Source organism: Amblyomma mixtum, chromosome 8, assembly GCF_055824585.1.
Source record: "Amblyomma mixtum isolate Tamu chromosome 8, ASM5582458v1, whole genome shotgun sequence".
NCBI lineage: Eukaryota > Metazoa > Arthropoda > Arachnida > Ixodida > Ixodidae > Amblyomma > Amblyomma mixtum.
Window position 1 is genome coordinate 68,035,421 of NC_143019.1, and position 26,714 is coordinate 68,062,134.

At 49.6% G+C, this 26,714-nt stretch overlaps 1 protein-coding gene across 3 annotated transcripts in view; it reads left to right on the top strand.

Annotated features, from left to right (window-relative positions):
• The window catches only part of LOC149332843 (uncharacterized), a 97,161-nt gene that overhangs the window by 22,861 nt on the left and 47,586 nt on the right, over positions 1-26,714 (top strand). For 2 of the 3 annotated variants that reach the window (XM_089558426.1, XM_089558425.1), the window contains exon 5: positions 1,779-4,783. The exons of the other annotated variant lie outside the window; for it this stretch is intronic. In XM_089558426.1, the coding sequence (XP_089414552.1) occupies positions 1,779-3,848 (2,070 nt within the window). In that variant the 3' untranslated portion in view covers positions 3,849-4,783. Of the gene's footprint in view, positions 1-1,778; positions 4,784-26,714 lie in introns of those variants that run through there. 3 annotated transcript variants of the gene reach the window in all.

The window sequence follows — 26,714 nt, forward strand, 5'->3', positions numbered from 1 at the left end:
ATCTATGATTGTAAATTAGGGAATGAAGTTCTGCATATACCGTATTGTGCGTTTTTATCGTGGAGACTTTAAAAAATTTTCCCGCCTCAACCGCTCGCTCGTTTGCGGTGAAACTACGCACAGAGCTTGCGCAATACGGTAACTTTTGTATCGTAGCAAGTTTTACAACGGTACTTACTTAGTTGCTCCGTGCATGATGCGAAATCGTAGTTGTCTGCGTAGAGATCGTCGAACCAAAACCCGCAGACGCCGTTTTTTCGCTGAAGGGCGGCAGTGGCGCCATCTGTTTTCAGCAGTGAAAAGCGTCACGACAAGGCGTCGAGGTAGCCGAGGTGAGCGTTCCATGAAGCGCGTGCCTACGCTGTACGCGTGCCGTTTGAATATGCCGTTTTTTCGGCCAATTGAGCGAAAAAAATTATCAGAACAACTGATTTAACGAGGCTTTACCTTTGAGATGATATTATTTTGCAAAATCGCCGCGGCACCTTGTCGTGATGCTTTTCACTGCTGAAAACAGATGTCGCCACTGCCGCCCTTCAGCGAAAAAACGGCGTCTGCGGGTTTTGGTTCGACGATCTCTACGCAGACAACTACGATTTCGCATCATGCACGGCTCAACTAAGTAAGTACCATTGTAAAACTTGCTACGATACAAAAGTTACCGTATTGCGCAAGCTCTGTGTGCAGTTTCACCGCAAACGAGCGAGCGGTTGAGGCGGGAAAATTTTTGAAAGTCTTTACGATAAAAACGCACAATACGGTATGAAAATTAACCCACTACGCTGTACCAACATAACTAAAAAGGAGCTTAAGGGTTCCCTCCAATTTTTTGGACAGCTACAGCATCATCCCGATGTCTCACAGATTCGCAACTAGAGCATCGCAATTTCGCATGAGTATTCGTTTCGTACGAACATTTTCACAAGTATCGCTAGTGACACAAACGACCTCTTTATGTTCGATTCGGTTTTCGGTTTGGTTTCATAGGGTTAAACGCCGTTGTGGAACGATTCGGAAATTTCGTCTGCATCGAAATTCAACCGCCGCAGCCAGGACCGAACACCCTTGTGTTACGGGTCAGCAGATGACTGCCATTAGCAGCCACTGCGGCGGCCCACTCAGTTCTTAGCGGCATTGTTATTCAAGTCCTTAGTAAATATAGCTTATCCGTATTCCCTTCGGTTTGGAAAGATTATTGTTCGCGCACCCCAAGGGCTTCTCCGCTAGAGTTTCGCTTTTCAGTGTTTTGTCTTCCGATACCTTCTGTTACTACGAGGAATACTTATACTTCTGCAAGCATAAATGAGAACTGTTCATATTTCTACCGCCGGCATCACGTGTTTTACGCTCAGCAAGGATACTCACTGCGAGGCGTCTCCAGCGCCATCGACTTCATATGACAGTAACAATAAAATTATGATGACCACGAAAATGCTGACTCGTTTAAGCAGTCCGAAGAGACGCTGCTTCTTTCAGACGATTAAAATAAAGGTGCACTAAGGCCAAAGCAGCCTGCTCTAGTGATCATAGCTGCTGCTTTTTCTGTCTTGTATCCGGGTGCTTGAACCTTGTTCTAACGTACACATAAAGAACACACACCTAGCTGTTTGCTTGGACGACGTCACGCAGCATGCAAATCTAACCGCTCAAATTGTACTGCCCTCTTGTGTTGTTACCCGTCTCGCCCTTCTTCAACATTTATTTAAATATGCTGCAAACTGCAACACAGTCGTGCCAACAAAAGCTGTGTCTTGATAACAGATCCTTCCACGCCGCAGGCATCACGGTCTCCGGAGCGCTCACCCATCCAGAAACCGTCCCGTGGCCCAACCGGGACCACCATCACCACCTTTTTGGTGTGCGTTGGAACCGGCCTCCTATTCGGCACCCTAGCCATCCTTTTCGCCATCTCAAGGCAGAAGGCCACCAGCCAGAAATTCTGCCGCACGGAGGACTGCCGTCGCCACGCGGCGCTTCTCACCCAGAACCTTAACTGGAAGCTCGATCCCTGCGAAGACTATGCTGCGTTCGTCTGTTCAGCGTGGGAACCGCCTAAGGCTCATCGTGACCTGGCCAGGTCGACAATGGATGACCTGCGGTTCACCTGGTACGACCACTTCGTTGACACCCTGGAGAGAGGGTCGCTGTCGCTGCCCGCCGGCAAGAAACCGCTGGCCATGTATAAGATGTGCGCAAAAAACTTCCCTAAGAACGCTTCGCAGATTGCGTTAATCCGCGACAAGTTAAAGGAGTACGGTATCAACTGGCCAGGAGCTCCCGAAGAGACGCTGACGCCGTTGGGAATGTTAGTCTCCGTCACTTACCAGTGGCAGTGGTCTTTCTGGATCACGGTGAACGTGCTGCGCCCGTCGTCATCTGGGAAGCGTCGCGTCTTTGTTAGTCCGGGACTATACCTACCCATAATCCGGAATCACCACCACCGAGTCGCTAATGCGTACGTCAAGTACTGGGAGCAGTTCCTCATCTTCCTCTATCCCGACAGCGCTACTCGGCCGCCACTAACCCAAAAGACCGTCGATGAGATGCGCAGAATGGAAGGAGACATAATCGACACCCTGTACAATGTGTCCACATCCACCAGGAAGACGCCAGGCCTCTTCTCCTTCGGCGAGATCAGCTCCCACGTACCAAATGTATCTTCGACCGAGTGGACCCAGGGCTTCCAAGATGGTCTTTTGCTCCAGCCAGAACTAAGTGTTCACGACGAGGTTATTGTCACCGACGTGTCGCTCTTTCAAACAGTGGCGAAAATTTTCGACAAGTACAACGCAATTCTGCTGAAGAAGCACATAGCGTGGCTTATCGTGCAGTATTTCAGTATTGTTGCCGACTATTCCGCCCTCGTTCGCTATTACGGCAGCCACGAGATTGCTGAACTGTTGCTTCCGGTATACTGTGCACACCACGTGGAAGCCTCGTTCAAGGTTCTCGTGCTCGGACTCGCCTACTTCACGAGGTTCACTGACCGTGACCGCGAGACCATAAACACCGGCTTCAATCGCCTTATCTCGGCTGCCGTGGAGAGGACACAAAATGCACACTGGATGGACGACCGGAGCAAAGCATTGGTGACGGACAAGCTCTTGGCCGTGAAAAATGCGCTTTGGCCTCCGGCCTCACTCCTCGAGGACGATGTGCTGGAAAAAATTTACGCCGTCTTTCCTGAGAAAGAGCCATCCTACGCCCACTATTGGGTCGAAACACGACAGGCGGCAAGAGCTATGAACAAGACGTCGGAATATGACGAGGCTATGCTGCTGCTGGGCAACCACTTCCCGGACTACGCCGACTACGACTACGTCTCTAACGCCGCCAAGCTGGCAGTCGGCATAGCGAACGCCCCCGCGTACTACAGTGGTGGGACCAATGCCATGTTGTACGGTGGCCTCGTCTTCCTGATGGCCATGCAGCTGGTCAAGGCTCTGGACAGCGAAGGAATCAGGTGGGCGGCCAACGGGACCATGGTAGACGGCACCATCCTGTCCAATTCCACGCTGGCAGCATTCCTCGCTCGCGAACAGTGTCAGCATGAGCGTGGAAAGGCGAGCGTGTTCCCCGAAGTGCCCGCCCTGGAAGTCGTATTCTCCGCATTCAATAAGTCTCGTCTAGTGTCCGACGGCGGCGACTCGGCACTCAGTGAGAAGCTTCCCGAAGAGCGCGTCTTCTTCATGACCCTGTGTTTCCTCACCTGTGCGAGCGCTGGTGACAGGAACCCCAGTGCGGCAGACTGCAACAAGGTCGTGAGGAATTCTGACTTCTTCGCCCAGGCGTACAAATGTCCGCGAGGAAGCAAGATGAACCCAGAGAACAAATGTTCCTTTTTTTAAGCAAACTAATTAACGTTACTCTTCTGCAATTATAGCTGCAGTAAAATGTCTCAAGAATACACGCGTTTTATTTTTGTCACATACGTTATTCCTCTATATTCAGCCTGTTGTCTTCATATGCTACTTTTGAAAGCACAGAAGTTGCATCGCTGTTGACTTTCTTGGCTGGACGTTATGGGGGACTTGTCGCAATCTGTTGTACGACTCGTGCGCGGACATGTAACAGGAAGCGCAGTGTCGCTTTTTTTCGTTGTTTTCGTTTGCTGCGCTGTTGGGCCTGATTGGCATGGTTGTGGTGCGGTTTGTGCACAATGATGATGTTTGTGATAAGCGAGTGTGACTGTGTATTGCCTCTTACGGTTTGGGTAGCGTGTGCCGAGTGACTGCAGTGAACCAATTTGCTTGTGGTGACAGTAACATTGATGGTGGACTTTATTTTATGCTCGCATAAACTGTAGAATTACGTTAACTCCTGTGCTGCCGCAAAACCGTGGAAGCAGTCCAGTTGGAGAGGTTGCTAGTGAAGGGTGGTGCTACTGCTTTTCAAGGCTTGAAAGGTTGTTCGCGTGTCCCCTGCGTACCTTGGGCGCGGTGCAGCGCTAGCATGAAGCCACGACAGATGCGTAACACCCGTGTTACCCCTTCACAGCTATATGAACTTGTGCTGTTAGTGCTGTTAGTGTTCACTATCGGACATATCTGCACATCATGCTTAGTCGTGAAGTTTTCAGCGGATCCCCGCATCCAATAACAAGGTGGTAGTTCGCAGGGCGTATCAGGTCAGCGGACAACATGCATTTGGGATCCCTTAGTATAATTTAGCCGAAGGCAGTGTACGCAAGCGTTCGCAACCATGAGCAGCCTGTTCTAAGCGGAGCAAATCTGCATACATGCGGTGTAATTAATGTAATTAAAATGATGTCTATTTCACGCGATGCTGCGTGGCTGTCGGCTCTTGCAAAGCCTTGCAGTTTTCCCTAGCAAAAGCTCCATCTGTTAAAAACAAGCAAACTAACATGCCTCTGTAGATTAAAACTGTCACCTAATCGCTCGTCTCGACGGCAGGGCACTGCCCCAAAGTACAACGGCCGTCCAGTCTAACGGAATCCTACACTGCGCTCTAACATTGTGGGAACGTCAGGGTAGCGCACAATAGATCTTCCCATTGAGTAATGCAAATAAAGGCGCGTTCTCTTTACTGTTTCGGGCACTTGCGAAAGAGTTCCGTTATCACTTCCTGCGTGCTTGGTGAAGGTGGGCGAGGAACAGAAGGCGACATCTACCGGGAGCCCTTAACGCAGTACCCAAATTCGCCATTTTCTATAAATGCGCCGCTTCGTTACCAGGGTTCCCCGATTGAGCCGAGACCCATATCAATTGCCGAGTTTTTTGTTTGATCCGATATGTTCATTGCTGCCTGAGAAATTCTGCCCCTCCCATAACTGCGTATGGAGAATTTCGAGACGCTTAGTATACTATCGGCGTTGTTGTTAATGATGGCAAGAGCGGTAGCCGCCTCTGCTGCCGTTTCAGAGGATCTTGTTTTAGTACTGCCGGTGATTATCAGTCTGCCTTGCGTGTCCACAGCCGCTCGAGGTCGGTTGATTGATTGTAAAACATTTTATTGGCCGGAAAGAGCTTGGTAAGAGGTCGAGATAAGTGGTGGAGAGTACATAGCCCTCGACGACTGTCAGCCCACTCCACCGCCAAGAATTGCGTTCTGGGGTCAGAGCTAGCCAGCACGGCCTCTCACGAGCTCGAGAGAAGGAGCTATAAGTAGATCACCCCGAGGTGGCTATTTTACAATCCCACAGGATGTCATCGTGGTTGGCTCGTTGGCCACGGTGTTTACAGTTTGGTTTGTACAGATCCGGATAAATGTGCGCGAGGAGTGATGGTGCGCGATCGATACGCCCGAGGTCGGGAATCATGACCTGTGCGGGGTTTTTTTCGCGCCTTTTTCCATCGCCGCCGTTGCAATACAATGGGGGTATACTAAACTCCCAAGAGGTGGAATGTTCAAAGGTGACAACCGGAGCTTTTGTAGAGCGATAGGATGGATAGCTGAACGAGGAAAGCTTAATCGAAGACTCAGTGACATCACTAAACGCATCCCCTCCCCCTCTCACCTGCTTCGCTGTGGGGGCCGCCCTGTGGTACACCTTATAGGAGGTGCCCCACTGAATATCAGACTCCTCAGGCGCCCTCCGTAGTCTGCGGCGCGTTCTGAACACCGACTTATTTGCACAGCTAATTCAGGACATCATTCGAAAACTCTCCCTCACGGTATGTGTACGATGGTTTCGTCCAGATGCCCCCCACACAAGCTCTGGTGGATGGAGCAAGTCAAGAAACTGCTCCTCCACGTGCCCTTCAAGCGGCCCCAACCGCTCCGGAGACAATACCCCTTCAAGAAAAAGAAAACCTCCTGCGCGCCAGGCCAGCACTTTTCCCACCTTGTGGCTCCAACCAACCTTCCTGGTGGCCTTGCGTACTGTCCAGAGGTATGCTTCGAAAGTTACGGCTTCGTGTCACCCTGACCCCCCCGACCCTCCTCGAAACGGCACAGGTAGTCGGTCCAGTAATGCAAATGGATGGTTTCACTCCGCTCCTTAGTTGGACAGGCCTCTGTCAATACGTTTCCAGTATTGAACAGATTATCCGTGCTGCTTGGGCCAGCGGTAACCTGGTCGGGACCAGCACAGTACCATGCCCCTTTCGATGACTCATGCCCCTTCTGTTTGCGAGGCGGACACTGAACACTTGCTTTGGACCTGCCCCTCTTTCCGTGCTCTCCGGCAGAAACGTCTGCTTCGGTACGGACCGCCCCCACCACGCGTCTATCGGATGTCGAAGAATGCATTTTTGTGCCGCACCACCGGATGTTACCGGACTTCTTTCGAGAGTCCAGCAGGCACACCGTCACAATAAAAAAGAAGAAAACAATTCTGCGTGGTTTATTCGCAAAAGACAGCGGCGCACAGCGCGAGAGCTCTTAGTCTTCCTGATCGTGACATCACCTTCCGGCGGCAAACTCACCATCTCGACGCTTGTCTGGAAGCGCGTCGGCTGCTTGGCACGGCGTGAGCCGAGCAGCACGAGCGTCAGTCGCGAGACAGGCGAATCATGTCGGTGAATTCAGCGCGTCAATTGTTATATCGCGCTAGTCACTGGAAAATTATTATTAGAGCATTGCTTTTCCCCAAGTCGCCGGACTTCATGGAGGAAGGAAAGAACTCCATGCCGGACTCGGAAGGAACATGGCCACCGTTGCCCAATGTTGCCATAACAGAGAACATGAAAATTTGCACGTAAGTGCATAGAGCGTCGCCCATCCAAAGCCTCTGCGCTCTCGTTTAGGAGCTGCATACATACGCCAGATAAAGCTTCAAAGAGTTTCAAAAATAATTGTTTCCAATTTGTTCTGAGTGCTCGTTCACGATATCACTAAAGCTGCCTCTGCTAACTACGAAGATTATTTTCTAATTTATAATACGACTTTACGATGACGAATACACGAGGCACAGCAGACGTGAGCGATCATGCCGGGAGCGTCAGTATTGTGGCCGGTCCCAAAATAAAGCATAAATTTCTGCTGTCCTGGCGTTACGACATATTTTTCTGTAATATTGCGATGTTCTTTCTTGTTGCGACAGAAATGGCTCTGTAGTTTCGACAGGTGACTGCAGCTCAGTACTACAGAAAATCCTGTTGTTACTACAAAAATTTGTGTTGTCAGGTTCCAAAATACTACGGGAAAATCCGTTGTGACAACATCTAGTTTCCTTGAAACTAGAAGAAAAATATCTCGACTATGCCTATTCCACAAGTTCTATCATTCACCTTTAGGATCATCTATCATATCAACAGCTCATCGTCCTTCTAGCCGCAACAACCACATCAAGACCGTATACCCACCCGCTGCAAGAACTACATCTCATTTCCGTTCTTTTTTTGTCATATCATCTCGGGACTGGAACGATCTGGCGCCGGAAGCCGTACTCATTGTCAACTGCATCGACTTCAAGAAAAAGATTGAGGCCATCCTTATGTAATCAGTAATCTTTAAGTATCCTGTAAACTTTATGTGCTCTGTAATCTTTATATAGTCTGCATGTAATCCGCCCATCCCTCATGTAATGTCCCACAACCGGGGCCTTTGAGGTAATAAATAAATAAAGTTTTCTGTTGTGTTTTTCGATGCGGGAGGATTGCGGTGATCTGCTTTCCAGAGACTCTACTGGCGACGACGACGAAATGTACGCTCATGCTCCATGGTTCTGTGTGCTCGCACGGCTGTCGATCACATCAAACAGGTGACCTGACGGAGCCCTCGGGAACGGCCAATGTACGTAGAGAGTGACTACGACTGGATCCAGCTTTTCCAACCAACTTCTCTAAGTAGCGCAACTTCACCCAAATCTACCAACTATAGTACGTAGAAAACCAGCGAAAAGGACGCATTCACAAGGAGGATAAGTACACAGGACAACGCTGGAAACTTCTCCTCCTTGTGAATGCGTCCTTTTCGCTGGTTTTCTACGTACCATGCACCAACTGGCCCAACAAGCTACGCTTCTTCAATATCAACTATAGGATACACCTTTAAAAAGAAAACACCAGTTGCACACTGAGCCATGGTCCGCGGCGTCCTCTATTACTCCGCTGGCCAATCCCAACAGTAACCGAAATCAGCTTTTTAATGTTTGACTGTATCAAACAATCCACGTATCAGAATCCTAGAGCTCATAATTTTTTTCTTGTGATAAGCTTCTTGCTTAGGTAGCAAGAAACGTTTAAGCAGCGGACTTCTTTTTCGTCGTGGAGAAATTCTGTGCGCAGAGGCTGAATGTGGACGGAACTTCATTGCAGACTTAAGTTGCATCCTACTAAAGCCCAACTTGCTGCTTTACTACGGGGAGAATATTTTACGCGGGTTCGATCCCGGCCGCGGTGGTCGCATTCCGAAAAAGGTGAAATTGCTAGAGGCCCATGTACTGTGCGATGTCAGGGCACGTTAAAGAAGCCGGGGTGGTCGCAATTTCCGGAGCCCTTCACTACGGCGTCCCTCATAGCCCGAGTCTCTTCGGGACGTTAAACCCCCCTAAACCAGTTATCTAGCGAGTACGACTGTGCGAGATGGACACCACAGGAGAACGAGCGACACCAGTGAGGTGTGCATTCCCAGTCAAAAAGAACCATTGGAACCAATTGAATTTCCAATTGGACGAGTTCAGTTTCCAACTAGTTTCAATTGGAATGGTGTCCCAATTGGAATGGAATGGTGTTCCAATTGGATGGTCCAAATGGACTATCCAATTGGACCAGTTGGGTTCCCAATTGGTGATCCCAAATGGTTTTACCCATCGCATCCAATTGGTCCGCCCAACTCCATGGAATTTATACAACGAATGTTTGCATATTTGTCAAACCAAGGTATAACTAATATGGTTCTTATAAGAGCTATGAGCAGCTTAACCTACTAAATTGCCCTCATAATCTACACCACCACTGGAGCTGAAATTAAATTGAATAACTGCGCTCAGAGGGCAAGCGCCACTGGCCCCAGCATGAGAGCCTTATAAATTGGGTAGTATATAAGTTGAAGCAGAAGTGTGTTCTCTGGATGTATATATTGAGGTAATATATGCTACTAGTGCCTGAATGTGCAGTGTTGCTTGTGCGTGATGCATGGGTGTCAGTGGCTTTGATTTCCATAAAAGCATGTTAATTTCAATTCCGTAGAAAAATGTTTATTGGCACTAAGAGCAGTGTCTCCTTGCAGTCCTCATAAATCAGTTATCCTTTTGCACATTAAAATATGTTAAATTGTAGAAATGTTTATCCAACATCCTTGAGCATATTAGTCACAAACATTTAGCTACCTTTCTCAGTGAACGTAACGTATTTTGGGAATATTTTCTGGGTGAAATAACAGCCTGGCCAAATGGGTCGAAATGGCTCGTCCAGTTTGATCCGGTCGGGTTCAATTTGTCAGGTGGCTAAAACATAACTGGAACCAATTCCTTCCAATTGAAAAATCCAATTGGAACCAATGGGAATGTCCAATTGGTTCCCATGTTTTTTTTTTACTGGGTTTTTCCTATGCTGGCAGTCTTAAACCGGCTTCATATAAGTTTGTGACGCAGAGAGGCGTGCATGGGCAAGCTGGCACGCGATTTCCGCTTTCATGGAATGACATCTCGTCCGTACTGTGTTGTCAAGGCGCCAGAAGGCAGTATCAATGTCCCCTGGCCCTATGACAATGTAGAGTGCCCGGTGAAAGAAAGAGAAAATGGCGAAAATATCGCCGTATCGCGACGCGAGGAATTGTCGGCGAATGTAAGATAAGGTACGTAGAGAACTTTTTCCAACACTATGGTCGGCGGAGACATATATACAGCCTTTATCAAACGTAAAGAGCCCAGAGGATTTTTCTCTGGGTCTATTCTATGTGACTCATTGTCCATCGCTAGCTTTCTCAATGCCTTGTGGATAAGAACTGTCGTCCTCATCCCTCAAAAAATTGGCAGAGGCTTAGCTTGGTTAAGCCTAGTGGATTGCGAAAGCAACCCGCTCTTCATCCGTTTCTTCCGCATGCCACCGCTTCTTAGCTGCAGCACATCGTTGCAGCTTCCCCTTATACACATCATCCGACATATCGTGGAGGATTCGCTGGGACGACGGCGACGAGCCGAGTTGGGGCCCCGTTTTTCCACAACTGGTAAGACGTCACACATAGGTCACGCTAAAGGTCAATGGTGGATTCTCCGGGACGACGGCCAAGAGCGGAAACCTCGAGCAGTATTGCTTTCGCAATAAAATTCAGGGCTTCCATGGATCCTATAAGGAGAATCTCAGCATACTGCTTAGAAACAAACCTCTTGAGCGCTTTACTTTTGACGAAGGCCGTGGACACAGTAGAGCATAGTGACCAATGTTCGGTTGAGGCGTTGAGTAAGACCACTGGCGTTGGGTATGATAACCTGCGGTCATTTTCTATCGGTTGATAGTCATTAACGCTTCTGACAGCAACTAGCGACCTCAGTGGATAAGAATAATTGTCATGGAGCACCGTGATGCCGCCTTGCAGAAGAAAGCCCTAGTTGAGTTTCCTGTCACGGCTGCGCCAGTTGCGATCCTGTCTTGACTGCGCCAGTTGAGATCCCCTTCACGTGGCGACATGAGGAAACACTTGATGATGATGAAATTGGGTTTTTCGATGGATTGATGGCTCGGACTCGCAAACATGCACATTACTAGACGGCAGGAAAAGAAGGTTAACTATTTATTTACACATAAAGAACCAAGAAGAAACGAGCAAAGAGAAAACTATTTACAACATGACTGAACTGTTAATTACACGAAATCAGCCCCCGCTTAACCGAGAGCGCAGAGTTTTAAGCCTTCTACAGCAACCAATAATAAAACAGGCGACGCTTCTCACCAATCGATAGTTAGGGAAAGGAAAATAAAGTTTCCGTCAGCTAATCAAAGACTGGGAGAGAAGTTCGCGGTGCTGTATTTTGTTTACCGCATCCGGTCGCGTTAGTGGCATACCCATTACGTCCTTTTTCTTGGGCCCTCCGCACAATCGCACAGAAAGGGGTCAGTCAACCCAGCGAGAGAAAGAAGGGGGGGGGGGGGCGGCGCCGAATGGCGGGGGATTACGGGAGACGTCAAACTCCCCTCATGGACGGAGTCGTTAGGTCGTATCCTGTGTGCACGTGTTTACAGCGAGGCGAACCCGCGTCACAGTGCGTGGCTTTTGTACCATGTCTGCAGCGGCGTGCTTTGACATATTGTCACGCTAGCTGCAGGCATGAGGAGCGACGATGAGAAACAGATGGGCTGAAGTGGCATTCCTGGAACTTGGGTCAACCGGACGTTGAAGTAATCTGTATCATGGGAAGTGAGAGTGTTCGCGAAGCTCGCAGCAGGAAAGCAAAATCGTGATGGTGGAAAGTGTACATACCATATGTGTATGGTGTCGCGATGAGCTACCTTCTTTCCCCAATTATGGGTTGGTTGTGTTTTCCTTTCCCCAATAAGTTATTGGGTGGATGTTTGTACAGTACCTGATTGGTTATTCTCCCCAACGGGGGCGGGCACTTAGGATTTAAAACCAGCTGTTTCGGCAGGACCGAGGGCTGGTTTCGTCACATCGAGTCAGTCAAGTGTAAATATGTTCTCGCCGCGCCGATCAAATTCAAGAAATACAGAGGACAGAAACAATTCCGGACGAATATCGCAACACACTAAAAGTAACGCCAATACCCCGGAACATGGATCCCAACCTACACAAAGCACGCAGAGAGGCAAGGGCTGAATACCTACAAAAGACATTAGCACCCCAAGAAACGACGGTATACGTGGACGCAGCCACATACACCAGAACAGCGGGGCAGCACAACAGCAATGCGGTAACAACGGTGATTGACTCAACGCTACGCGAGATCACCAGCGCATCACTACAAGACTGTACGATAGTCGAGGCTGAGGAAGCGGCCGTCGCTCTAGCGGCAGCGGAGGGCTATCGGTCTAAACGGTCTCTAAAAATCCTTACAGACTCACAAACAGCATGCCGCAACTACCTACGCGGCAGAATAGGGCACAGAGCGCTCCGCATACTCCGCTCTGGGGGCCACATAACACAACGACAAACAAACGAAGAACCAATCAGGCATACGATAGTATGGACGCCGGGACATACGGGAGTAACAGGGAACCAAGAGGCGGACAGGATAGCTCGAGGGTACACTTATTACCGAGCATCCAACGTAGGCGACCTCGAGGGGAACGAACCTGTACCCCAAGATTATTCGGCGATTCTAAATTATTACAAGGGCTGCAGAAAGCGGTATCCACCACCGGACAACTCCCTTAGCAGAGAGGACTCTGTCGCGTGGAGACAGCTACAGACGGGCTCCTACCCGAACCTACACGTACTCAACAAAATATATCCAACACAATACAATGACAAATGCCCTTGGTGCCAAGAACCCCCCACGCTGTACCACATAACGTGGGCATGCCAGAGGATAAGCGTGGTACCAGTGATAACAAACCCGAGTGCGGAGCAATGGGAGGGAGTGCTCTCCAGCGATCGTCGGGTCGACCAAGAAGGTCTGATTCGGCGAGCAAAACTGGCAGCAGCATCCAGCGGAGCCCTGGACTAAGGGCAACCGACCTTTGAGCAAGATGGACGAAGCCATCTCAAAACCACCGAACACAATCCGAATCTAGAGCTAATAAAGTTTTCACTCACTCACTCACTCCTCGCTTGTATCTTCCTTTGTGCTTTTAATTCTGATAAAAAGTTAACCCTTCCAGAAGTGTCCTCTTGCAATGTGATTGAGCAATTTGAATCTGCAAGACGTCAAGAATCCTACAACAATTCATCTTCAACAGCAGTTCCCCTCTACGAGATCTTAAGAGAGGATTTCAACAGGCGCAGCCGGAGAGGGGACTCTGTTAACTCTGGGGAAAGAATATCAGTTAACTAGGGGTGTGCGAATATCAAATTTTTCGAATACGAATTGAATACGAATACTTGGTTCCGAATATCGAATCGAATATCGAATAATCAAGGTCAGATGCATTTAACCACTACAAAACATTATTTGAGCACCCAAGAACATCACAGTTCAACTATCAGTGATGAAATGAACACAAAAGATGTGTGTGGCTGCACAAAAAGTATCAAAGTCTCGAACATTATTCATAGAAGAGTGGAAATATCAGAGAAGATAGCTAGTACACAGCATTGATTAAGGCTAGCTTGCCATAAGTACAAAAGCGCATTGCTGGGATGAACATAAAAGTTTGTCGTGAAGGAAAACCGGCTGCCCCATACGGTCAGGCAGAAGTAGTTAGTTCCCTTCTAGCTGAAGCGACTTCTTCAGCCACAAAAATGCCCTCTCACTTGGCACTGAACTGGCACGTATTGCGAGATATTTCGTGCAGAGCTCTGACTATACCAGCTTCCCACGCATAGCCACAAAGAAGCTCACCAGCGTAGTCAGCTACTGCATGGTCAAACGTTACGCATTGCTCTGGGCGCCGCTATATTGTTATGTCTCTTTTGATAGGACTTGCGGACCGAAATGAACGCCGGTGCTCGCAATAGAATATTCGGCTGGGTACGATATTCGCGTCGGATCGAATATTCGAAACAACACGAATACTTAGATTTCGAATCGAATATGAATACTAGAAATATACTATTCGAATTATATTCGAAAATTTCGAATATTCGCACACCCCTACAGTTAACCAAATACTGGGGAAAGAAGAGGTACCGAGCGCACATACAACACCACAGAATTCACTGCATTCCGAACCTCTGCCTTCTTCTACGTTTCCTTTCCGCACACGTGCATACGGGGCACACATATTCCTCGCGAACAATCACTCCAGGTTATTTATAAAAAAAAAAAAGAAGAAAGCTCTCGCTGAGCGGTCAAGCGCCCACTGGAGACTACAGCTCTTCTGAGTACTCAAAGCTCAAACGACCCATTGACACCACATCGCGTACCGATCGGCCACCGTACACCTGCGTCCTCACAGTAAGCTATGTACATGAGCAGAACGAATGCGTGACACCGAGGGAAAGAAGAAGCTTAAAAAAAAACATCCACTGGCCACAAACACGACCACCGCAGGCATTCAAACACTGAACACTGCACAAGGCTGCGCGTCTGGCGGCAGTGCCGCCGGAAACAATAGAACAGCCACCGAGCCTCCGTCGTGCGTCCGCGGTTCCATGAATTTGGTAAACCTTCGACTGGGAACAGGTGTACATGTCAATGAAGCCACTTCGCCCCGTACACTCTGTGCTGGTTGAATGGCGCATCAAAAGGTTCAGCGAACTTGACAGCCATGCAATAATTTTTTCGCAAATTATGGCTAGTTAATAATGGACTCGTTATAGTGTACCTGCTTGTGTAATCAGTGACATCGGCAATCCAATTACCAGCTGAGCTGGACGTCGGGAAAGGTACCAGCAGGTCGAGACCAATGTGCAATACGGGTTCAGGGGAATCTAAGTTTTTCCGTGCCTCACGTCATTGTTAGGTCGATAAAACCGAAACAGCATAACAGAATAAAATTTATTATAACTTTTTTAGTGTTCGGAGGCGAATACCATGCGGTGATGTATGTATTCTAATGTCTAACTAATCGTATTAAAGAAAAAAATGTGTATTAAAATGAGATGTCTATAGTATTCTACACCGAGAGACAGTGACCTCATTTTGAACAAGTTACGCATTAATGGGCCCCGCCGCGGTGGCTCAGTGGTTACGGTACTCGGCTGCTGACCCGAAATACGCGGATTCGATTCCGGCCGCGGCGGTCGTATTTCAGTGGGGGCGAAATTCTAGAGGCCCGTGTGCTGTGCGATGTCAGTGCACGTTAAAGAACCCCAAGTGGTCAAAATTTCCGGAGCCCTTCACTACGGCGTCCCTCACAGCCGGTGTTGCTTTCGGACGATAAACATTAATGATAAGAATAACAATAACACATTAATGGGAATGAAATTAGGTTATTGCGCAATAAGGCTAACGACGAAGTACATACATGTACTGTTTCCAACTTCCAACTGTTTATTTTCTTGAAAAAACGGGGGGACGCTACATGGCGGTTCAAGCAAGCGGACGCGCGTCGCATCGGTTCCGCAGATTTTGACCAAATTCGGCCGGACCAAATGATTCTCGCCACCGGATTTTCTTCGGAACGGAAAGGTATCAAGTGCTGGATCCCCAGGATAGAAATTTCAAGCGGTAGGACCAGTTTCCGGCTTTCTACCAGACTTGAAAGTTATAAAGCGGAGGCCGGCCCGCTAACCCTAACGGGCCACCCAGCTCGACATCGTCAGAGCATGGGCCGCTAACCTTGTCGACGACGCCGACGCCTAGCATCGACGCCGTTTCAACGACGGACCATATGGCGGGGCCCAGCCAAGACAACGATGTGCCATTACAATCACCAAACGTCCTTCTCAACGAATTCCAAGAGATAGATGAAGACGACTTCGGAGACGCCAACTTGGGAAGTGAGGACGAGATCCCGTCCGACTCCTCGTCGAAGCCAGCCGGGTACAACAACGATGCCAGCTGGGAGCTTGCCCAATCCAAGCGCCAGAGAAAACTTCAAAGGCGAAAAGAACGCAAAGGCACGGGAACCGACCCAGCCGCCAAACCTCACGATGGAAAATTACCGGTTGATGTGACCGGCTGCAACAAGAATGGATCAAGGGAGCAGAGCAGGCCTAGGCGAAGAATGCCGCCACTCCCCAGAAGCGACTACAAGATCATTATTCGACCTAAGAAAGGACTCATGGTGAAGTCCCTCACCACCCACCAAGTAGCGCGCGCCATTGTCATGGCGTGCGGCCAGCAATGCAAGGACGAGGACCTACTTGTAAGGCTTCGCACCGGATCCAATATCATTATCGTTAGCACCCCCCACGAGCAAACGGCTCAGCTAGTGCGGCACATTACCCGTCTCAAATTCGACGGAAAGACTTATGAAGTAAACGCTTACGTGGCGGCACCGGAAGACGTCCTGCGCGGCGTGATCCACGGTGTAGACCCAGGTACCCCTCCTGAAGAACTGAAAGCACACTTACGAGTCAGAACTCAAGGAGTCACCATACTTCAGGCAAGGATGCTCGGAAAATCTAAGACGGCAGTGCTCACGTTCGACGGCCCAGTCTTGCCGAAGTTTGTCATTTATTACGGAGGAGAAGTACCATGCTACCAGTACCGCCCCACTAGGCAAGTGTGTTACGTCTGCTTCCAGCAAGGACACCGCTCCGACGTGTGCCCCACACCGAACATTATTGTGTGCGGACTGTGCGGAGTTTCGAACCCGCCCGACGACCACGAGTGCGCGCCCAAGTGCATAATCTGTGGCGAGGCACACCGGACCGGATCCAAGGAGTGCCGAGAGAGATTGAAAAAAGCGAGGCCAAAACCCACAGGAGGAAGAGGACGGAGCGACCAACGCGGGCGACCACCCAAGCGATGGCTCAGCTCAGAGGGAGAGACATCGAGGAGCCGATCGAGGTCCAACTCCTTCCCGCCTCTACCACCAGCCGGCCCACAGGAGGGGGAGAAGCAAGAGAAAAAGAAAAAGAAGAAGCCTTCCCAGACAAGCGACAGCAAGGTGAGCTGGGCTTCTACCACTGCTTCGCACTCGGTAGGAAAGGGTAGTGACATAAACAACACAAACAACAAAGACAGTCGCGTCACAGAACCGAAGGACGCGAACAGCGATGCGCTCAGACGCGAGCTAGAACTCGCTCGAATCAAACAAAACGAGCTCGAACGCAAAGTTGAGGAACTCACAAAAACACTAAAGGAACAACAGCGGGAACTCGACACGACTAGAGCCCTTCCAAAACGACAACCATAGGCATCGAACGAAGGAGACCTTGAAACACGAATGCAACAGATGATGCAGCAGATGATGCAGGATATGATGCAGCAAATCCAGTCGCAAATGCAACAGATGCAAGTACAATTCCAAGGGCAGATCTCAGAGCTTAGAAGCGCTTTTAGAAAACAAAAACATACCGAAAACATTAGGGAAAGGGCGTACAACCGTCCAGCGCTTACAGCTTTCGCAAACGAACAAGGCAACAGCAGTAACGCGTAAACATGATCAGTACGTATCGGCAAGAACAAGAACACTTAGATATTTGGCAATGGAACTGCAGAGGCTACCGCAAAAAGCAGGCCCTCTTAAAACAATATATAAACACACAACTCACACCTCCTGATGTAATTGCGCTCCAAGAGACTGGAATCAAGCCGACCTTACAAGGGTACGAGGTTTACGAGAGTCAAAACGAAGGTAAACCGGCCGTCCTAGTCAGCAAAACCATTACCGCCATCAGGCACGATACCATCGCCGACACCGACATTGAACACGCGCTTGTTGAACTCATTCCGAAGAAGCGAAAGGGACGCAGCACGTTCTTACTGAATGTGTACAGCCCGCCGAGACAAAGAAAAGCCACTCTTCGAACTATTTTATGGAGCGCACAAGCTGGCCAAAGAAAATGCGCTCATCATCGTAGGAGATTTCAACGCCATGGACAGGAGTTGGGGATACCAGAAACAAGACATCAAGGGAAGAACGTTAGTGGAAGTAGCGCAATACTTTGGCTGCAGTCTAATCACAGATCCTGCGACCCCCACGAGAATAGGGAATAGCGTGAGCACAGACACAGCCCGGACCTCACCTTCGTAAGGAAGAGCAGGGAGTCACAGTGGGAAAACATGATGGAAAATCTAGGCAGCGATCACTTTATCCTCCGGATACGAATAGCATCCGACACCATAAGACGCCAGATTGGACAGGCGAAAATCACTGACTGGAACGCGTTTCGCGGGGCTTGCAACAAATCTGAAGGCGGTATCCAATCACTGGAGGAATGGAGCAGCATGCTGAGAGAAACGCGACAACGATGCACAAAAAGTCTAAGGAGAACGACAGCAACGCCCGAAGTAGACGCCCACCTCCTCAGGCTATGGGAAGCGAGACGCAGTCTCACCAAAAGATGGCGGAAGCAAAAACACAACAGGAAACTAAAACTAAAGATAGCATAAATTACGGCAAAGGGGGAAGAATACGCGATGCAACTCGCGAAACAAAATTGGGAACAACTCAGCGACTCGCTTAGGGGAACTCTAGGCACAGCCAGAACCTGGAATCTCTTAAGAGCACTAATCGATCCGACCAAAATAAAATCAGAAAACAATAAAGCCATCCACAGATTCATCCACTCATACTGAAAACTGCGCAAAAAACGAAGACACAGAACGAGAAGGCACAACACGGGCGCAGACTATCAACTGAATTTTTATTCACATGAAGAGGCCTATATACGTATCTTCTACCCACAGTGAGACAAGCACAAAAAACACAACAATCGCGAAAATCAACCCGAAACACAATCACGCACTATCCCTTCGCGTGCACCGTGATGCAGCCGTCAATTACACTTCCAAAAAACCGCGCACAAACAAAATCACGACAACTTTAACGGTCACGCTGATATCACGCCAAAGACCCATATCGCCTGCTCGTCTTAAGAAAATTGGCCAAAAAGGTTATCTCCTTGTCAAGCAAGGCCACAGATGGTGATGCCACACAGGAATCCGAGTCTTTCTTGATTAGGTAAGCCTCCACCATCTCCCTGCATGCCTGATCGCTATGTTTGAACAAGACGCTGGTCCTGTTCAAATGAGGGTAGCACTTTTCGCAACCCTTGCAATGCATGGCGAGATTGGAGGAAGCCGCTCCCTTCAACGACCTACGATGCTCCGCCATCCGCTCGTTTACACAACGACCCGTCTGGCCGATGTACTTTTTTCCGCACGAGAGCGGCACCTCGTAGACAACTCCAGTGTTACACTCTGTGAACCTAGTTTCCTTCCTGTGCGCTACCAAACAACCAGTTCCAGCACGACTGCCCTCAGACTCTAGCTTTTTACGCACAGCACTGCAAATCCGCGCAAGCTTATTTTTGGCCGTGAAAATCACGTCCACTCCGTACCTCGCCCCCACTTTCTTGAGCCGGTGTGAAATTCCATGGACGTACGGAATTCCCACCACACGTCTCCGTCCCTCGTCCTGCTTGTTATTGGAACCACTACTTCCCTTCTTGGCCAGGATCCTCTCGGAGATCTGAGCCAACAACTGCTCCGGAAACCCGGCTTCCTTCAGCCTCTCCACCTGTGCCAGGAGACGTGTGGTGGGAATTCCGTACGTCCATGGAATTTCACACCGGCTCAAGAAAGTGGGGGCGAGGTACGGAGTGGACGTGATTTTCACGGCCAAAAATAAGCTTGCGCGGATTTGCAGTGCTGTGCGTAAAAAGCTAGAGTCTGAGGGCAGTCGTGCTGGAACTGGTTGTTTGGTAGCGCACAGGAAGGAAACTAGGTTCACAGAGTGTAACACTGGAGTGGTCTACGAGGTGCCGCTCTCGTGCGGAAAAAAGTACATCGGCCAGACGGGTCGTTGTGTAAACGAGCGGATGGCGGAGCATCGTAGGTCGTTGAAGGGAGCGGCTTCCTCCAATCTCGCCATGCATTGCAAGGGTTGCGAAAAGTGCTACCCTCATTTGAACAGGACCAGCGTCTTGTTCAAACATAGCGATCAGGTATGCAGGGAGATGGTGGAGGCTTACCTAATCAAGAAAGACTCGGATTCCTGTGTGGCATCACCATCTGTGGCCTTGCTTGACAAGGAGATAACCTTTTTGGCCAATTTTCTTAAGACGAGCAGGCGATATGGGTCTTTGGCGTGATATCAGCGTGACCGTTAAAGTTGTCGTGATTTTGTTTGTGCGCGGTTTTTTGGAAGTGTAATTGACGGCTGCATCACGGTGCACGCGAAGGGATAGTGTGTGATTGTGTTTCGGGTTGATTTTCGCGATTGTTGTGTTTTTTGTGCTTGTCTCACTGTGGGTAGAAGATACGTATATAGGCCTCTTCATGTGAATAAAAATTCAGTTGATAGTCTGCGCCCGTGTTGTGCCTTCTCGTTCTGTGTCTTCGTTTTTTGCGCAGTTTTCAGTATGAATTCCTACCAACTAGCCCAGTTTACCGTTCTTATTCATCCACTCCTTCGAGGGATCAGACATCGCCCTACTGGAGAAGGCACGAGAAAAATGTTTTGGCGATCACAATCCCCCGCGATACCAAGGAACGTATCGAGGAGCCGAAAACGAGAAACTCGACCGCCCCAAAACTGTGGAAGAGGTTTACGCGGCCATAAGAAACACCACCAGAAACACGGCAGCCGGAGCGGACAGAATCGACAACGCCCTAATCCGCAACCTGAGCGACGACCTCATACAAGAGCTCGTCAGCTTTCTTAACAAACATTGGGAGGCGGAGACGGTTCCCGAAGATTGGAAACACGCCGAAGTAATAATGATACCTAAACCTGCTAAAAAGCTACAAATTGAAAACCTCAGGCCCATATCACTCACGTCGTGCCTTGGCAAGCTTTACGAACGGGTTGTAACTTTAAGACTTCAAAATTACATGGAAGATAACGACTGTGTACCACATACCATGTTCGGCTTCAGAGCGAAGCTCTCGACGCAGGACGTTCTCCTCCAAATACAAGAAGATGTCCTGCGAAACGTACCTCGGACGGGAGAAAATGTCATAATGGCCCTGGACATCAAGGGGGCATTCAATAACGTCAGCCATGAAGCGATCCTTACGGGCCTAGACAACCTGGATTGCGGACGCAGAATCCACGGCTTCGTCAAAGCCTTCCTGTCCGATAGAACTGCCACCATCGGCATAGGAGACCTTCGATCGGACAAAATTCGCACTCCAAACAAGGGAACACCCCAAGGGTCAGTTATCTCACCCCTACTCTTCAACATAGCTATGATAGGCCTAGCTCGAAAACTAGAGAACATCGAAGGCATCCCGCATGCAATGTATGCTGACGATATAACAATCTGGACAAACACGGGCTGTCTCGGAGAGAAGGAAGAAAGGCTACAGCAAGCGGCCTCTTGTGTAGAGTAATACCTCGCAGAAAGAGGACTCGCATGCTCGACCGAGAAATCGGAACTGCTGAGAGTCTGGAGAGGCAAGCAAAACCGGACCGTCCCAACCAACGAGGACCTAAAACTCAATGTCTACCTAGAAGGGACGCCCATACCCGAAAAGACAACAATAAGAATTTTGGGCATGTGGGTTCAATCCAACCAGCGCAGTACTCACACTTTTACTCTACTGAAAGCAACAACGCTACAAGTCGCACGCATGATCACCCGCATCACCAACAGGCGACATGGCATGCGTGAAGAAGACACACTAAAACTAGTCAGAAGCCTAGTAGTTAGTCGAATTACGTACAGCCTGCCCTACCAGTGCCTCAACAAAAATGAAATACAACAAGCGGATGCCCTGCTACGCAAAGCGTATAAGACAGCGCTCCGACTACCACGCAACACGTCTACAGAAAAACTCATGGCCCTGGGATTACACAACACCTTTGAGGAGCTACGAGAGGCGCAGCTTGAGTCGCAAAAACTCAGGCTGTTGCAAACAACGACAGGAACAGCGCTCCTGCAGAGGCTCGGATACCGCGAGCAGATGCGAGAAATGTCGAGGACAGCAACGATCCCCGAAGAGCTTCGCAAGACCCTCAAGGTAGCTCCAATACCAAAAAACATGGATCCCAACCTCCATCGAGGCAGAAGAGAAGCGAGGGCCGAATTCATTGAGAAAACATACGCTCCTCAAGCCACGACCGTGTATACAGACGCGTCTTGGAGAGGAGGAGATACCAAAATCGCTGTAGCGGCGGTGGTCGATTCGTCTTTACGCGAAATGACCAGCGCGTCTCTCAGAGGCTGCACAGCCGCAGAGTCCGAGGAAGTAGCCGTTGCTCTAGCGGTGGCGGAGGGCTATAGAACCGGGCGGTCACTAACAATACTCACGGACTCTCAAACAGCCTGCCGAAATTACATGAATGGCAGGATAGGTCGTCACGCGCTCCCTATACTCCTCGCAGCGAGCGACAGAATTAAAAACCAGGAAGAACAAAACGACAAGATCCCACACAAAATTGTGCGGGTACCGGGGCACACGTGGGTGGCAGGGGACGAAGAGGCCGACAGGATAGCTCGAGGATACATTACTTTCCGAGCATCCGACGAGACCGCCGAACTCGCGCCAGCACCCAGGGAATATTCGGCCATACTACAAAACTATAGAGGCAGAAGAATGCGATATCCCCCACCGCACAAATCTCTCAGCAGAGAGGAAGCTGTCACTTGGAGACAATTACAAACAGGCTCTTTCCCAAACCTACATATACTAAACAAAATGCACCCTACGATATACACGGACAAATGTCCCTGGTGCGACGAAAAACCTACACTATATCACATCCCATGGGCCTGCCAAAACATACACGTGGTCCCCAAAATACAAAACCCGAGTGCGGAGCAGTGGGAGACTCTGCTGTCCAGCGACCGCTGTGAAGACCAACAAGGTCTGGTGCAGCGAGCTCAACGGGCGGCAGTGGCCAGCGGAGCCCTGGACTGAGGGCAACCGACCACTGATTAGAGGCGGACGACTTCGACAGAAGGCTCCTGGGGGTAGAACCAAGACGTCTCTGAAGATGCCCCCAAACCGCAGGAAAAACCATTAGTGTAAATAAAGTTTTCCCTTCCTTTTCCCTTCCTTGAAAAAACGGCTACTGTCCAGATCGATAACAGACGGTCAAGAAACAATCACGTGCGCGCATCGAACCAGCAATCATCCGCCTAGGGAAACCGCAGCCTGGCATCACCAGCCTACATGCGATATCCCCGGAAGCAAATTCAAAACATGTTTGAAAAGAGATAAATGGAGGTAAAGGAAGGCTGACTTGCAATCAACTGACAAAAATAGGTTCAAGATTTACCCAAAACAAAGATAACTGACGACACTGACAGTAAATGGCAGGCTAGGGTCAGCAAGTACTTGCAGATACAGCTTAAGCGCCTGCCCATCGAAGACCCTTTCCTGATAAAAAAAAAAAAATTCAGGGGGGCACTTTGTTGGCCTAAAGTGCGGTGAGGCGGAAGCCTTCAGAGCGGTGTTGCTGCTTGTGTCACTGATGTGTGGTTACGATGTTAAGCTTCGCCTCTACGCGTGGAACGCGACAGGGTCTTGCAACGCTGCCAGGGAGTCCACAGAACGCTAGCGACCGTTCGGCTTTACGGCTTGCTCTTCGGTAAATTAGCTTTTGAGGAAAGGAATTGTATCTGTCTCGCATATCTCGGTGGACACCTGAACCTCGCCGTAAGAGAAGGGAGGAAGATGGGAGTGAACGAAGACACCGTATTCACTAGACGCGCCTTTGTTCATTCCAAACCAGCGAGATAGCGTGGCGGAGTGGTTAGCGTACTCGTCTCGCACTCCGGAGACCCTGGTTCGATTCTCCAGCTCCACAAGTTTGCTACTCGGTTTTATTTATTTATCTGCTCTGACTACAAACGTTAATCAGTCTAATCTGTTAATTACGCAATTAACTAAACTCAGTCGCACTTACTTGGAGCATCCCTATACGATGCCTTAATTCGTTGCATGGCTACTATCCAGAGTACAATTGGTCCCGTTTGAAATTCGCGCAATGTGACGTCACGGCCTTTCGACCAATTGAAAAGCGTGACATTTCTGTCGACAAATCCTCCTTACAACGATGGGGCACTAACGGCTTCCGCCTTAAAACTCCACGTTTCGGAACTTTGTTTGGTTTCTTCATCAAGTTGTGGCAGCGGGGGAGTCGCATCTTGGCTTTTAAACACACATATAGTTCGCCACCGGCTCACTGAACCTAAACTGCTGGTGGTGCTGGTGGTGAAAACTTTTAATTGCTGCAATAGAGTTTGGGAGCCACAGAGTGGCCCCGCTACATGGTCGGCGTCCCTAGTCCGGGACACCGCATGACAATGCCCCGTCTCTCGACCGTTTCACTCAAGCTAGGAGCAGTTGAGGAGGGCAGTCTCCCATGCCTCTCTGGAAGGGGTAGGGGAAGGGTGGAGGTGGGGATTTTGAGTACATGCCCACACCATGTGGAAGATATCACAGGTCTCCCCACAGTGCGGGCATCGCCCATCCGTGTTAGGATCGTAATGCTTTAAGATTGCAGGACAGAGTAGAGTATCTGTCTGCAGGCGCCTTAAAGTTCGCTCCTCCGTCTTACTCAGCCCCGTTGCAGGGGCCGGGAAAAGGCGGTGGTTGTCGCTATAATGCGTTATTATTTCCCTGAATCGCAGCAGCGGCTGGTTAGTCTCCGAGCCAGAAGAGCTGGGATGAGGAGCCCGGTGAATAAGCGCTCGGGCAGCCGTGTCAGCGGCCTCATTACCTCGTAATCCCTGATGGCCAGGAGCCCAAATGATTCTTTTCGGTGTTGGATCAGTGGCAGTCCGTCTTATAATGCAAGCAGCTAAGGGGGAGATCTCCCCTGCCAAGTAATGATCACATGCTTTTCGGGAGTCCGTAATGATGATTCTCGAATTGGCGTGGGCGGCAGCAAGTGCTATCGCTACTTCCTCGGCTCGCATTGAACTCGGGGCTCGAAAAGAGAGTCCATCAACGTGCATTTCCTGGTGAACGACCGCGGCCGTGTAAAATCCCGTGGGCGATGGCCCTGCTACGTCTACATAATATACACCGGGTCGGGAGCCGTGTTGTCTCTCAGGAGCCCGAGCCCGCGCTTGTCGTCTGCTTTCGTGCATGTCGGTGTCCATGTTGCGGGGGAGCGGGGAGACCCAGAGCATATGGCGCCACAGTACTGGGATACTCTCCGCCTCCTCTGGAGTGCAGTCGTGTTGGATGTGTAAGCGGTTTAGCAGGCGGCGCCGAGGGGCCGTCTGCATGAGCCGCGTGTATTGGTTCACGAGGTGGGCCTCCCGCAGCTTCTGGTAGGAGTTTAGCACCCCCAATGCCTTGAGTTTGGCATTAGAGGTAGCCACCGGGAGATCCAGGGCTCGCTTAGTAGTGCGGAGATATGGCACAGCGTAGAGGATCCGGCTAGTCACGAAGGCATACAGAGAGTATTCCCTTCCATCGTTACTCAACTATCGGCACAGTCATAACGTCAATTTAGAAAATATTAACATGTCAATGTTGAAGACTTTTTTTCGTCATAATAGAGATTCACTAAGAATTGTATAATGATGATGTATTTTTTTCTGCTCTTCATATATGTATTGTGCTTATGCTATCTTCCGACATGAAAATGCAATATTCTTATTTTGTTATTTTGGTTCAGTTCATGCAGTGGCTTTGCACATTTATTATTATTATTTTTTGTGTAAAGTGTGTCCGGAAAATTAATCACTACATATATAAATACGTTGCGCAACCGTTGTATGCCTTGTAAAGAGGGGCTTGAACCTCGTCAAGTGAACTATCTTTCACTTTTGTTCGAGCCCCTACCGCATTGACGGAAATAGATATCAAAATCATAGACGAGCCGAAGCGCGTCCCTGCCCCGCAGACCGCCCCGCTTGTTGGAAACGCGGCGGATCATGCGCCCTACCTGTTCGCCTACTCTCCTGAGTTCCACAATGGTGGAGTCCGGTCTGAGTCTGTGGTGAATGAAAAGGCCCAGAATACGGAGCTCCTCCACCTCTCTAATAGGACCTCCTGACAGAGAGATGTGAATTGCTGTCCTATCCTTTGGGTTCGTTCTGACATGCAGAAGCTCTGATTTCGCTGGAGCACATTGGAGCCCACAGTCAATAGCATACGCGTATCTCATAGCCTTAGTCGCTTTGGGACGTTAAACCCCATAAACCAACCAGTCAATAGCATACGCATCGACTATGGAAGCGGCCTGCTGAAGGCGGGCCTCCATGTCCCCAAGGCTCCCCTCAGTGGTCCAAATTGTAATGTCATCTGCATATAACGCGTGGTGAATGCCTTCCACCCGGGCCAGTTGCCTTGGGAGGCGCATCATAGCTATGTTGAACAAGAGCGGTGATAACGTCGCTCTCTTAGGGGTACCCCGTGTTCCCATCATGTAAGGGCCGTATTCCTCGCCCTCAATCCGAAGAAAGGCCTGGCGATTAGTCAAGAAATTTCTTACATACGCGTAGGACCTAGCCCCACAATCGGTAGAACTCAAGTTGGCCAGGATGCTTCCGTGTTTAACATTGTCGAAAGCCCCTTTCAGATCAAGGGCCAGGATGACTTTATCATTGTGTTGCATAGTTGTGGGTCGTATTACATCCCTGTGCAGCTGGAGAAGGACATCCCGTGCAGACATGGGGGAGGGGGGGGGGGGCGAAACCCGAACATGGTGACTGCAAAGAAGCCCTTACTC